At 45.9% G+C, this 14,683-nt stretch overlaps 2 protein-coding genes across 4 annotated transcripts in view; one reads left to right on the top strand and one right to left on the bottom strand.

Moving 5' to 3' along the window:
• Positions 1–14,683, top strand: part of LOC310685618 (uncharacterized protein) — an 850,221-nt gene that overhangs the window by 188,151 nt on the left and 647,387 nt on the right. The gene's annotated exons all lie outside the window — the stretch shown is intronic.
• CWH43 (cell wall biogenesis 43 C-terminal homolog) overlaps positions 1–14,683 on the bottom strand; it is a 41,106-nt gene that overhangs the window by 22,311 nt on the left and 4,112 nt on the right. For both annotated transcript variants that reach the window (XR_014515360.1, XM_083458210.1), the window contains exons 2-3: positions 13,628–13,722; positions 326–517 (exon numbers count right to left, since the gene is read on the bottom strand). Coding sequence is in view for 1 of the 2 variants with exons in the window: in XM_083458210.1 (XP_083314336.1) it covers positions 326–479 (154 nt within the window). In the remaining variant the exon portion in view is untranslated. The remainder of the gene's footprint in view (positions 1–325; positions 518–13,627; positions 13,723–14,683) is intronic.

Raw genomic sequence — 14,683 nt, 5'->3', positions numbered from 1 at the left:
CGCCGCCGGAGCATGATTTCTGTTCTCATCCTGAAGCAAAGTTCTTAACCTGAAGCACTATTTCTGGGTTAGCAGAGTCTATAACCTGAAGCGTCTGTAACCTGAAGCGTATGTAACCCAAGGTACCACTGTAGTCATTGATAGCTTTACTTCCAGGAATTCAGCTAATCCTCCTTGAAAGACATAAACCGTGAATTTGGATGTCTATATGAAATAATTTCCCATCTTGCCATTTAAATGCTAATATGGTTTGAAAAGTTCAGCCTGACACCTTGTTGTTGCCAAGCTTTTTGAAGAAACTTTAGAATTGCAAAAGTGGACTTACCAATCATGCTTAGCCTTAGCAAGGCTAGAATGTGCTTCTTGTTGGCCAACCTCCAGAGTGGACCAATCATCAGAAACATCGGAGAGAGGAAAGCAAGAGCAAAAACCTCTAAGCCAGTAAGTTCCAATGTTTGTAAAGGAAAAAAATAGATCATTGGTGGAAGGGCATGATAAAGAGACCAGGAAGCATAACCTGAAAGAAAGGAGAAAATTGCAGAGTGAAATTTATCTGATTTTCTAAATACTGTTATGAGTTTGTGCAGAAGCCTTCTAACCCTGGTTCCAGCAAATGTTAAAATATAAGCCAGGTTAGCTTCCTGTGTTGAGGTGATAGCCTGGGTGATGAGCCATTAAGGGAAACAAAGGAAAGGGGTTCTTTGCAAGACAGGAAATGGGTGAGCCTCCTCCACCAGCTCACAGTAAATTAGAAGGATGAAGCAGGGTTAAGATTAGAGTTTTGCAATGATGTGATTTAGAAAAACAGCAAGCTAGAGAGAGTCATGGCTGATTTCTGCCTAAATCCAAGGTTGTGGCTAGGGGAGAAACAAGACCCTTTTAGGATGTTAATGCTGTGAACCCCTCCATTGTAGGTTCAGGTTGTAAAGGTACAGTGGTGCCTTGCAAGACGAAATTAATTTGTTCCGCGAGTTTTTTCGTTGTACGAGTTTTTTCGTCTTGCGAAGCACCACTGCATTTAAACACTGACAACGGCGGGGGGGGGGGGGGAGAAGCAGGACAGTTGCCGCAGCCGGTACCTCAGACTCACCCGCGCATTGTGGCCACCGTGCGACGCGGCTGCTGGAGGGCGGCGGGGCTCAGGAGTGCGACTCCAGGGAGAGAGAGGCGCTGGCGGCAACGGCTCTCTGAGGGGAGCGCGCGAGGGGGGTGGGCAGCGGCGCGAGGCACTAACTGTCAGCCGGAAGGTGGGAGGGAGCCGGAGGAGCCGTCAGCAGGAAGGTGGGAGGGAGCCGGAGGAGTGGGGAAGCGAGCGTGCGTGCAGTGACCGTCGCCATGACACGAGAGGCAGGGCCATTTCGTCTAGCGAAGCAAGCCCTTAGGAAAATCCGTCTTGCGAAGCACCTCAGAAAACGAAAAACCCTTTCGTCTTGCAAGTTTTTGTTCTTCCAAGGCATTAGTCTTGCGGGGTACCATTGTAAAGGGACCCCTGACCATTAGGTCCAGTCGTGGCCAATTGCGGTGCTTTGTTGGCTGAGGGAGCCGGCGTACAGCTTCCGGGTCATGTGGCCAGCATGACTAAGCTGCTTCTGGCCAACCAGAGCAGCGCACGGAAACACCATTTACCTTCCCACCGGAGCAGTACCTATTTATCTATTTGCATTTTGACGTGCTTTCGAACTGCCAGGTTGGCAGGAGCAAGGACCGAGCAACGGGAGCTCACCCAGTCGCGGGGATTCGAACTGCCAACTTTCTGATCAGCAAGTCCTAGGCTCTGTGGTTTAACCCACAGCGCCACTCGCGTCCCAACGGGGTTGGGTTGTATATATGTGTAAATAAACCATATATCATACAGACACCACAGTCTTATTCCAAAAGGAAACACAGACCCTGGGTAAGTGCCTGGAACCCCTGAAATCTTCCACCCCTTGGATATTGGGGTGGCATGCAACAATATTATTTGGGTGCCAAACCTGAAAGCTACATTAAATTACAAACCTATTGTTTCTTTCTGCTGGTGGTGTATTGGCCTTTCATAGCAGTGGGAGAGTTTCTCCAGTCTCTATTCTACATGAGTTAATCAGTCACAGAAATAATAAATCCATCACTTTTCTTTGCATTAAAAGTTTATTGTGATACTGTTTGTTGAAATAAGGGTGAGTGGGCACATGGATGACAGCAGCAGTCTGCTGATAGACATCCCTTGGCTATTTCAAAAGGACCACGGTAGACATTCATTGCGGGGGAAAGATTCACCATCATGATATCACCCTCCTAAACTATGTTCTTCAGCTCATATCTACCACCTTCCCAGTTGGGGCCTAGCAGCATTTCCTACATTAAATGCAGCCATGAGCTATTGTGCTTTGCTGATACTGAGTTGTCGACCCATTGCTCAAAAGAGGGTGAATGTTCATTTTTAAAACTGAAGCTCTGAACTTAAGAAGTAATTTTAAAATCTGTCTGGGTGTCTCTGAAATCTTACACACAGGTGTAACTTGAGCAGCTGTCCTGCGAGGGTCCTTGAAGGAGATGGTTTTGACATGGTGCCAAAGCAGGCAGTCTCCGTTGGCTTCAGGAGCTGCATTGTCCTGGCACTTGACTCAGAAAAAGACACTAAGCCTGGCAGAAAGTTTTGGTAGTCCAAGTGCTTAACTACTTCACGGAAGAGAGGGAATGAAAGACTTCTTTGACTCTCCGTCTTCCGCTGGACATGCAGGCAGAGGTCAAATCTGTATCCAGGGCAGCTGTTTACCAGCTCCATCTGGTACGTAGGCTGAGACCCTACCTGCCTGCAGACTGTCTCGCCAGAGTGGTGCATGCTCTGGTTATCTCCCGCTTGGACTACTGCAATGCGCTCTACGTGGGGCTACCTTTGAAGGTGACCCGGAAACTACAACTAATCCAGAATGTGGCAGCTAGACTGGTGACTGGGAGCGGACGCCAAGACCATATAACACCAGTCTTGAAAGACCTACATTGGCTCCCAGTACGTTTCCGAGCACAATTCAAAGTGTTGGTGCTGACCTTTAAAGCCCTAAACGGCCTCGGTCCAGTATATCTGAAGGAGCATCTCCACCTCCATCGTTCTGCCCGGACACTGAGGTCCAGCGCCTTCTGGCGGTTCCCTCGCTGCAAGAGGCCAAGTTACAGGGAACCAGGCAGAGGGCCTTCTTGGTAGTGGCGCCCGCCCTGTGGAACGCCCTCCCACCAGATGTCAAAGCAATAAACAACTACCTGACGAATTCAGAAGACATCTCAAGGCAGCCCTGTTCAGGGAAGTTTTTAATATGTGACATTTTAGTGTATTTTTCATCTTTGTTGGAAGCCGCCCAGAGTGGCTGGGGAAACCCAGCCAGATGGGCGGGGTACAAATAATAAATTATTATTATTAGGAGCTGACATTCATTGGCATTCAAGGATCACGGCATCCATTGACAGACATTTTAAACCATGCCCACCCAAGACTGAGGAAAAACGAGCCTTCACTCAATAGGTCATGTCCCTGTATCGGAACCCAAAATCATTAGAACACATTCTCCATAAGAAATGTGATTATATGTCATAGAATCCTGGAATTGTAGAGTTGGAAAAGGACCCCAAGGATCATCTATTCTAACCCTCTGTAATGCAGGGGTCGAACCAGCCACCAAGGCATTATATCAGCACCATGCTCTGAGCTATCCAAAACCTGCGTTTGAAGCTTTAGGCTAAAATCCTAATCCCATTTACCTGAATTCAATAGGATTTACTCCTCAGAGCATCTAAGGTAACAAGCATTCAACACAAATGCACTGTATAATGGGAAAATTCTTTGCAAAAATGTCTGTACAGTGGTACCTTGGTTCTCGAACTTAATCCATTCTGGGAGTCCATTCAACTCCCAAAACTGTTTGAAAACCAAGGCGCTGCTTCTGATTGGCTGCAGGAGCTTCCTGCAGTCAAGCGGAAACCACGTCAGACGTTTGGCTTCCAAAAGACGTTCGCAAACCGGAACCCTTACTTACAGGTTTGCAGCATTCAGGAGCCAATTTGTTCGGGAGCCAAGCCATTTGAGAACCAAGGTACCACTGTATTAGGAGAAATTTGCACAAGGATGCAGATGAATTTTCATTAGGACTAAAAAAATCTCAAACAGACATGGAGAGCTGCGATTAATATTGGAAAAATAAGATACTGTGAAAAACTGAAATTAACAGATGCACCTATCCTGATCCCATTGAGTTCACTGGGACCTACACTCAGGTAGTTGTGTATAGGATTGCAGTATAATTCACCATTACAGTTCACAACACTCAATATGGGAAAAAAATCTTCGGTTGTGCCTAGGCAAACAAAGCCACCCCATACTGATAGGAAGACAATCTAACCTTGATCATTCTCAAGAGCAAATCATGCTATGAACTGAGAAATAAATGTATCCCTGGGAATTACATGATAGGAACAGAAAAAAATATAGTGCTACCACGTTTCCTGAGAAGTACAAGGGCAACATTATAGGTTTTGCTTTATTTTGTATGACAAGCACTGGAGATGTATGTTTGGTGTATGTGTGTGCTTTGTAATAGCTATTTCATTTGCATGTATTCAGGCAGACCATACTGGAAGCAAGCAGACCCTGAAAGCAGGTTGCACAATCACAAATCCTACATTCGATCCCAAAGAACAATTGTGGCTCATGGATGCTTCTTGTTTAGTTAACTCAGCTGAAAATTCTCACCTGTTTGTCAGATGCTTAGAGAACACAGGGTGGTGATACACTCATCTTTTAAACCTAGGTGTTGCCAGGTAATATAGAAAATTAGGGCCCTTCCAGACTTTATTTCTGTAGGTGTATGCTGCAGCATGTTGCCAAGGCAATAAAAGACCTCATATGGTCTCCAATAATATAATGAGAGCCTAGTGGAGGGAGAGTTATCCAGGAATATAAGCCCCAAAGTCAATTTATCCCTCACCCACATACACTTTTTGCTTTTAAAATTGTGCTCACTTATTATGTGATTGGGTCAGATCTGGGTTTAAACAGCTACGTCTAAGGTCTCATCATGCTTAGCCTTTGCCCTGCTCTTTCCAGGCAGAGGTCTATATTTGAATGCTCCATATCTGAGTGGGTTTTGTCTTTTTTAGTTTCTTTGCCCTGAGCTTTCCCCATGAATACCTGCTCTTTAAAGCTGAATCAGAGCAAATGTCAAATCTAACGTTTTCCGCATGTGCTCTGATTGAGCTTTAAAGAGTGGGGTTTCATGGGGCAAGTTCTGAAGCAAAAAAGGGATGAAACACGGGATGCAGGTGGCGCTGTGGGTTAAACCACAGAGCCTAGGGCTTGCCGATCAGAAGGTCGGTGGTTCGAATCCCTGTGACGGGGTGAGCTCCCGTTGCTCGGTCACTGCTCCTGCCAACCTAGCAGTTCGAAAGCACGTCAAAGTGCAAGTAGATAAATAGGTACCGCTCCAGTGGGAAGGTAAACGGCGTTTCCGTGAGCTGCTCTGGTTCGCCAGAAGCGGCTTAGTCATGCTGGCCACATGACCCAGAAGCTGTATGCCGGCTCCCTCGGCCAATAAAGCGAGATGAGCGCCGCAACCCCAGAGTCAGCCACGACTGGACCTAATGGTCAGGGGTCCCTTTACCTTACTCTGAAACACAGAGCTTTAAATACAATGCTTAGAAAGACCTTCACCCCCTGCAACAAGTGTGGATAAGCCCTGAGCCATTATGTGTAGTTGTGAGCCTGACTTTGTCTCCAAATTTACACAGCTATTCTTTTATAACCTTCACCCCCTGCAACACACAAACACTAGTTAGAGATCCCAGTCTTCCAGGTAAATTTTCGATTACACAAAACAAGAAATCATTCATCCAGCAGCAACCATACTACTACTTTTTTGGAGAGCCAATTCTCCAATTCTTATTCGTTAGCAATTTAGATTGAAAATATTAATCAAAGCAGATGTGTTTTTTCCCTAACCTGGAACGTAGGATATTTGCTCTAGAAATATTCCCTTTAAAAACAAAAACAAAAAACAGCAGAGCAATTTGTCAACATAGCAACACTTTTAAACTCTGAAATCAACGGCGAGGAGTGTCAAATCGAACTAAGAGATGCTTTTAAAATAACAGTGAATTAAAAAGCCGCTTACAATTATTATCTCGGAGCTTTTAAGTATTCTGCATAGGCTGGAAATATTACGTACCCAGGAATGTTTCCACCAGGATTTCTTTCCAAAGAAAAGCCATTCCTTCACTATATATTTCTCTTCCTTTGCTGTCTACAACTTGTTATACTAATCCCAGGCAACTGAGAAAAGACTTTCCTCAAGATGGATTTAGGTTTTTATGGAGGCTAATGTCAGAGCTAGAGTGTTAGACCTGCCCTAGCCAATCCACACCTGTTGTAAAACTACTTCTTGTGGGACGGACCCAAAAGCACCTGAGCCCAACAGCAACATCTAGTGTCAAAGAAAGGAGATGCTTCTGACGATTCCCTGTGAATGCCAGGCAGCGGCCACATTTGGCACACTTTAGATGCTTTTGAATTATGGTGCTGGAGGAGACTCTTGAGAGTCCCATGGACTGCAAGAAGATCAAACCTCTCCATTCTGAAGGAAATCAGCCCTGAGTGCTCACTGGAAGGACAGATCCTGAAGCTGAGGCTCCAATACTTTGGCCACCTCATGAGAAGAGAAGACTCCCTGGAAAAGACCCTGATGTTGGGAAAGATGGAGGGCAGAAGGAGAAGGGGACGACAGAGGACGAGATGGTTGGACAGTGTTCTCGAAGCTACAAACATGAGTTTGACCAAACTGCGGGAGGCAGTGGAAGACAGGAGTGCCTGGCATGCTCTGGTCCATGGGGTCACGAAGAGTCGGACACGACTAAACGACTAAACAACAACAAGAACTCGGAACATGAATGGAGCTACACACCTTCTGCGTTTTTTACTGCCGATTCCTTTGAGCCGAACTGCCAATTTACTTTATTTTCATGCAGGCCCCACCCATGTATAAACTCAGTCATGTTATTTTATTACATTGCAGGGGTGAAAGTTTTTTTGTTTGTTTGTTTCTCAGCTTGTCAGGCAATGGAATTTTCCCTCTCTCTTTTCCTACAACAAGCCGATTTGGCATTGTTTCTATGAGAAACGGAAAGCTCAGTGCCTCCAAGTGTCCTTATTTTCCAGGGACAGTCCTGGATTTACAGAAGCCGTCCCGGTTTCTGATTTGATCCCGGAATGTCCTGCTTTTCCTTAGGACGTCCCTGTTTTTTCATTGGAGAAATGTTGGGGGTGGGTGGGTGGCTGGGTATGGAGTTATGCAGTGGCGTAGCGTGGGTTGTCAGCACCCGGGGCAAGGCAAGTAATTTGCGCCCCCTAACCCGTGGATTTTAGCAGGGGGCAGAGAGCTGCGAGTGCGAGAGCACCCCCCCCAGATGTTGCGCCCGGTGCGGCCGGCCCCCCCTGCACCCCCCGCGCTACGCCACTGGAGTTATGTGACTCCCGAGCCAAGGAGATAAGTAACTGTACAGCCTTTAGAAGGCATCTGAAAGAGCTTCACTGGGCTTTTGGCCGTTTACTTGTGACCCCGGTTTGAGTGTCTATTACTCATTTTGGGGGAGGGGGCACAAAGCCTGGGGTTTGCTGCACAAAAACTAGCACAAAACTTTGGTACCCGTTTGGAGTCAGTTGGACAAGGCTGGATTTCTTGCATTAACTTGTGACCCTGACTTGTTCTGTCAATTACCTGGTTTGGGGGAGAGTGGCACAAAATGCAGGGTTCGCATTGCAAAATGGCACAAAACTTTGGCATCAGTTTGGGGGGGGGGGTCCCCAAATTTCAGGGTCAAAGGTTACTGAAGCAGCCCTGTATAGGGAAGTGTTTGGGGTTTATTTTTAAAAATTATTGGTTTACAAAAGTATGAGCAGTCTCTCTCTCTTTTTTCTATTCCAAGTAACATTTTTACAGATCAGTTTCATTTGCTGAGACATTAGTGTTACATTAGGAAGAAATGGGGGAAAGAGGTGGAGGGGGGAAAGGCGAATGGGAGTGGGGTCGGGTGGCGATGTTTCTATTTTACTTAATATATGTGTGGGGTTTTGTGTCAGTGTTGCTTGTGCAGGTTCTCTGTATAGGGCGGTTTTTTATGTTTAAAGTTTTATTGAGCGCATTACTTCTGGGTTTCGCCGCTTGCGCATGCACAGACGCTCAAAATGATGTCACGCGCATGCGCAGAAGTGGCGAAAAGCGACGCGTGCGTGCGCAGATGTGCCATCGCTAGTTACGTTTACCTCTAGATGCGAATGGGACTCCAGAACGGATCCCGTTCGTATCTAGAGGTACCACTGTATTTATTGTTAGGATTTTTATCTCACCAGCTGCTCAGCGAGTAGCACAATGGTTGTTTATATCATGTGAGTGTCTGAGAGCGTGAGACAGGAAGTCTCGTTCCTGTTGGAGTACTGTACTGTGGAAAGTTACTTTCACTTCTGATTGAGTTGTTGTTCTGTACTGCTGCTGAGAGAGAGCAGACATGCTGATGGAGTCTCTGTATATATGGACTGTGAATAAAGTAGTTTATAGCTACTGATTGTCTCTTTCTTCTGCAATGAGATGCCAGAAGACAAGCCTGCTCCTCTCAAGAGGGAGGGGTCGCTTATCACTGGTCTCTCTGGACTAAGGAAGATTTACAGACAGAGGGTGACCACCGGAGAGACGCCCCGGTGTCTTGGGAAGGTGGTTGCCTTCCCAGGCGTTTTTCAAAAATTTATACCCTACACATCTTACTGGATTGGCCTAGCCACTCTGGGCAGCTTCCAACATATACTTCAAAGAAACATAATAAAACATTAAACATTAAAAAAAAACCTTCCCCATGCAGGATTGCCTTCAGATGGCTCGGAGGTCAGATAACTCCATACCCTCCAACATTTCTCCAGTGAAAACAGGGATGTCCCAAGGAAAAGCCAGACATTCTGGGATCAAATCAGAAACCGGGACAGCTTCTCTAAGTCAGGAACATCCCTGGGAAATAGGGACACTTGGAGGGTCTGTGAGGAGGATAGTTACCATCTAACAGTGTCACCCAGACACCTCCACTGGCTTCAGCATAAAACATCAGGGCGGCACCAGGTTGGAAAAGGCTGCCCTGTCCAGGATGAAATCCAACACGTCTTGCACCCAGAAAAATGTGCCTAGGATTGCTAACTACAAGTTCATTTAATTACCTTGTTTGCTTACTAAAGTATTGTCATAAATTTTAGGGGCCAGAGTCTCTGGGTGCAAATCACCCATCAATCCTGGATTTAGTAAAAGTTTTATTAAACTGTACCAAACATGGAAATCCATGGTCTCGGCTTAGGCTAACCAGCCAAGCCAGCCGGGCAGATTGTGGGCTGTGTGCAAAAGACCACTTTAAAACATTGCAAGGTCACTTTTTCTCGTTGTGTTTCAAAACAGATTTGCAGTCCACTGTACACATCCACACAGTTTGCTGTGTACTGAAGTTGTCCAGCCTGTCTTTGCCCCTGGAAATAAACTTCACATCCTTTGTATATGCACACAGGTGTTTATTTAGTGTTTCGGCTATACACACTTTGGATTTACTGCGCGTAGAGTAAGCTCATGAAGTTATGAAGTCTGTTTGAAGCTGGCCTGGGGGAAAGCACATTAAAAAGCAGTATTTCAGGAGAAACTGCAAGGTGCCTGTGCACCGAGGGCAATGCTGCGTGTACATGGATTGAAAATACAGGGGTGGGAGCACACTGGAGGCAGGGTAAAGGGTAATGTGTACACAGACTCAGTGTCAATGTGAATGCATGAATTATGTAAAAGTCATTGTTTTGGCAGATACCTATCTGAGCAAGGGAAAAAATGCTTGTTGTAGCATGTTTGAGTAAAGCTGGCAATACGTGCTACGTTCCCTCGGGATCAGATTTTATAAGTTGATTTATAACCAGATTAAGTCACGTGGCAGTCACAAATGAGGAAAACACAGCGGCAAGCTTTGAGGCGCACCCTGTATCTATCTAGCTGTTCAGGCTGTTATAACAGGCACATTCAGAGCTGATTGCAGTGTTTGACATAGTCTGCTTCTAGTAGCCTTCGAGGACTTATAGCTTGTAAATGTAGCTAAAACAGAAATTAAAGCTTTTTGTAAGATAAAGGAAGTCAAAGTCCACTCTCAATGTCAATAGGTTTGCATTACTTCCTCATTTCTGGCCCATCACTTATTGCCAGAAGAATTAAGTACTGTAATTAGCAAAATGTACTGTGGGGACATTCGCCCTTGCCCTAGTCTGCAATCATGTTGCCCCAGAAGCCAGGAGGTTTTGGGTCTGTCTCTCTTTTTTTTTTGCAGTTTTAGCACTTACCTGCTTGCTCCTTATTTTTTTTCCCTTTTACCCTGCAGTGACATTGACACTTCACATAATAACCCCTTAAATATGCCACGTCATAACAATCTAAGGATTGCTTTGTGATTTTAAGAGGGTACAGCTCACTCAGCTACAAACCTACGTAAACACATTACTGTTATTCAGGAGACAAGGAATTAAAATGGGTTTTCGTTTTAACAGATGTACTGTCATGAAAATACATATTGTCTGCGCAGCTATGATGAGTTTCTATATAGGACCTGCCTTCCCAAACTGTGTTCAGATTTCTTACAAATCATGTAAGACACCCAGTCCATCCAAGGGCCTGTGCAAACATTTCAGACCCTCCAAGTGTCCCTATTTTCGGGTGGACAGTCTCAGATTTACAGATGCCATCCCTGTTTCTGATCTGATCCCAGAATGTCCCACTATTCATCAGAGAAATGTTGGAGGGTGTATGTGACCCCTGAACCAACGAGATAAGTAACTAAACAACCTTTAGAAGACATCTGAAGGTAGCTCTGTATAGGGAAGTGTGGGTCATTAGGAGGAAAAATAAGGTGGTGGCCGGTCATTAATCCTGTACCCCTCAACTGTCCTGGTAAAACCTGGACATGCTGTTTTTTCACACAAGAGCACAGTGCTCATTTGGGGAGCTGAGAACTCGCCCTGAAAAAAGCACTTTTTCAAGGCTGCGATCTCATGCTGCACCCTCAACACAGGGAGTTAGCCTGGCCTATACTTTAACACTTGCTGGATCCAGGGGTTAGGATGATCTTGCATACAGACTACTTCCTCCCCCCCCCCTTAAAAAACCCCCACCTCATAACACTACTATAGTTGCCAAATGTCACTTGAAAATACGCAATTTACACACTGTTTCAGCAGGGCGAAATGTGAACTGATCCACAACCTTTTACTCCAGTCTTTTCAACCAACTAATGGCAGGAAGTTCATGTTGGCAATTCTGATGCATTTTTATCTATTAAAAAAATGTGGTATCTCTGTTTTATTTTGTTGTTGCTGCTGCTATGTGCTGTTTTTGCTGCTGTTTTATTGAGAGGACTACTTGTCATTTTCTTGTATGCTTTTAAATTAAGCTGCCTTGAGTTTGTTTTTTTCTCCATTCTAAGGTGGGATAAAAATGGGGTGATAAATACATACAGTGGTGCCTCGGGTTACATACGCTTCAGTTCAGGTTACAGACTCCGCTAACCCAGAAATATTACCTCGGGTTAAGAACTTTGCTTCAGGATGAGAACAGAAATCGTGCTCTGCCAGCGGGAGGCCCCATTAGCTAAAGTGGTGCTTCAGGTTAAGAACAGTTTCAGGTTAAGAACGGACCTCCGGAACGAATTACCATATTTTTCTCTCTATAAGACGCACCAGACCACAAGACGCACCTAGTTTTTGGAGGAGGAAAACAAGAAAAAAAATATTCTGAACCTCAGAAGCCAGAACAGCAAGAGGGATCGCTGCGCAGTGAAAGCAGCAATCCCTCTTGCTGTTCTGGCTTCTGGGATAGCTGCGCAGCCTGCATTCGCTCCATAAGACGCACACACATTTCCCCTTACTTTTTAGGAGACAGAAAGTGAGTCTTATAGAGCAAAAAATACGGTAAGTACTTAACCCGGGGTACCACTGTATGTATGCATTATATTCATTGGCAGCCAGGAGGTGGCAGTAAAGCATAATAGGAATTGCCTTTTCTGAACTGAAAACCAGTTGAACCTCCATCGGTGCTAGTGATAAATCAAATATGAGGAGTGGCATGTGCTTTGCTCAGTGGCGAAGAAAAGAGCTCTGCCTGTTATTCCCAGCATCACGGTGCTATCGCTAAGAATTAGGCTTGCTAATTATAGTTTCCTATAGAGGAATTTATGCCTGGCGTGCATGTCATGAGAAGAAAAATGTCGCACAGGGAGAGAAGAAAAAAAGTGAAGGGGAAAACAATCGCAGGCCAAAAATATAGGACTATGTAATTCAAGGATGGCAAACTTGTGGTTTTCCAGACTTTGTATGACTCCAAGCCCCATCAGCCCCAGCTAGCACAGACAATGGTCAGGGATGATAGGATTTGTAGTTCAGCAATGCCCAGAGCCTACAGATTCTCCATCCCTGAGGTGTTTTGTTGAAACCAAACCAAGCCTAATGAGGAACGGTTGAGGGAGTTGGGTACGTTTAGACCAGGCATCCCCAACCTGCGGCCTTCCAGATGTTTTGGCCTACAACTCCCATAATCCCTAGCTAACAGGACCAGTGGTCAGGGATGATGGGAATTGTAGTCCAAAACGTCTGGAGGGCTGAAGGTTGGGGATGCCTGGTTTAGACTGTAAAAGAATATGATGCCAAGAGGAAATATGATAGGCATTGTCAAATATCTCAAGGGCTGTCACGTGTGCAAGAAGGAGCAAGCTTGTTTTCTCCTGCTCCCGAGGGTAGGACCCGTACCAATGGATTCAAGTTACAAGAAAGGAGATTCTGAATAAACACCAGGCAGAACTTTCCGACAGTAGGAGCCGTTAAGACAGTGGAATGGACTTCCTTGGAAGGTGGTAGACTCTCCTTCCTTGTATGTTTTCAAGCAGAGACTGGATGGCCATCTGTCATCAGTGGCATAGCGTGGGGGGTGCAGGGGGGCCGGCCGCACCGGGCGCAACATTTGGGGGGCTGCGCGCTCGCAGCTCTCTGCCCCTACCTGGCTCACTCACTCTCTCACTGCAGTGCTGGCTGTGCGAATCCGATCTGAGCTGCCGGGTCGCCGCCCACTGTAGGGGGGGGGTGCCAGGCGTGCGGTGCGGTGCGGTGCGGAGAGAGAGCGAGGGACTATCTGGGGGAGGGACAGTGCAGTGGGGGGCGCAAATTACTTGCCTTGCCCCGGGTGCTGACAACCCACGCTACGCCACTGTCTGTCATGGATGTTTTCGTTGAGATTTCTGCATTTCAGGGGGTTGGACTAGATGACCCTCAGAACCTCCCAACTCTACAATTCTATGATTCTACAAAATCAGCATTTAATAAGTTTGTGTCTGTGCTAGCTAAATGCACCCGAGTACTTACTTATCTGCAATAGTATACTTTTTTTGGCAGTGCTCCAGCAGCTATAAAGCTATTTCCCACACAAGAGCTCTTCATGGCACAGGGCACTAGAAAACACCTTTCACACCCTTTTGGACTGCAGTGAAAACATCAGAGTTTATTTCTGAGTAAATATGCATAGGATCAAGCAGCACGTCTATTGACGGGAAGACAGTACTATACCTTTGCAAGATTTGCTTCAGGGAGTGGAGCACAAGGCCAGCAGCTGCGCCAGTATTTGCTCTCTTGGATTATTAGCACTCCAGATTTGCCTGTAACTAAGGGAGAAATCAGGCTAAAGGCAAAACCAAACAAGTCAGGCGGACTAAGGTGTGTTTTTGTTTTCAAAAGGTTTGCACGCACTAAAGTTTGGAAGCCTTTCTCTGTATGTTTGCATAACTCCCCACCCTGCATCAAATTGCCTTTCAGCTGCCTACAAATGTCCCCTTCCGGAATAAGATTCCCTTCCTATTTGTCATAAAAAAAATGAGTTTAAATCTTTAAAATGCAAAATGATCAATGCAATCGTCAGGACTGAAACACAGCTACGCAGCCTCAGAAAGTTTTCCCAACTAGACAACATCAGGAAGAACTTTCTGCCAGTAAGAGCTGTTGGACACTGGAACAGACTCCCACGAGGTGGCAGACTCTCCTCCTTGGAGGTGTTTAAGCAGAGATTGGATGGCCATCTGTCATGGATGCTTTAGCTGAGATTCCTGCATTGCAGGGGGTTGGACTAGATGACCCTCAGAGTCCCTTCCAACTCTACAATTCTATTATTCCATTAAATCAGCATCTAATATGTTTGCGTCTGTGGTAGCTACATGCGCCCGATAACCTTCTTATTTGAAATACAGTCATACCTCGGGTTGAAGTAGCTTCGGAATAAGTATTTTCGGGTTGTGCACTGCGGTGACCCAGAAGTAACTGAGCGTGTTACTTCCGGGTTTCGTTGCTCACGCATGCGCAGACGGTCAAACTATCACGCACATGCGCAGAAGCGGCAAATCGTGAGCCGTGCATGCACAGACGCAGGTTGTGTTCGCTTCTGGATGCAAACGGGGCTCCGGAACGGATCATGGTTGCATCCAGAGGTATACTTTTTTTTTACTGTTTTATACTTTTTTCTTTTTCTTTTGCAGCGCTCCAGCAGCTATAAAGCTCTTTCCTGGGGTGGAGCTATTCAGGGCACCGGGCACCAGAACCCACCCTCAAGGTCCCTTCCAATTAGGGTTGCCA

Source organism: Podarcis tiliguerta, assembly GCF_965153285.1.
Source record: "Podarcis tiliguerta genome assembly, chromosome: 9".
Lineage (NCBI taxonomy): Eukaryota > Metazoa > Chordata > Lepidosauria > Squamata > Lacertidae > Podarcis > Podarcis tiliguerta.
This window is presented reverse-complemented; position numbering and strand designations above follow the sequence as displayed.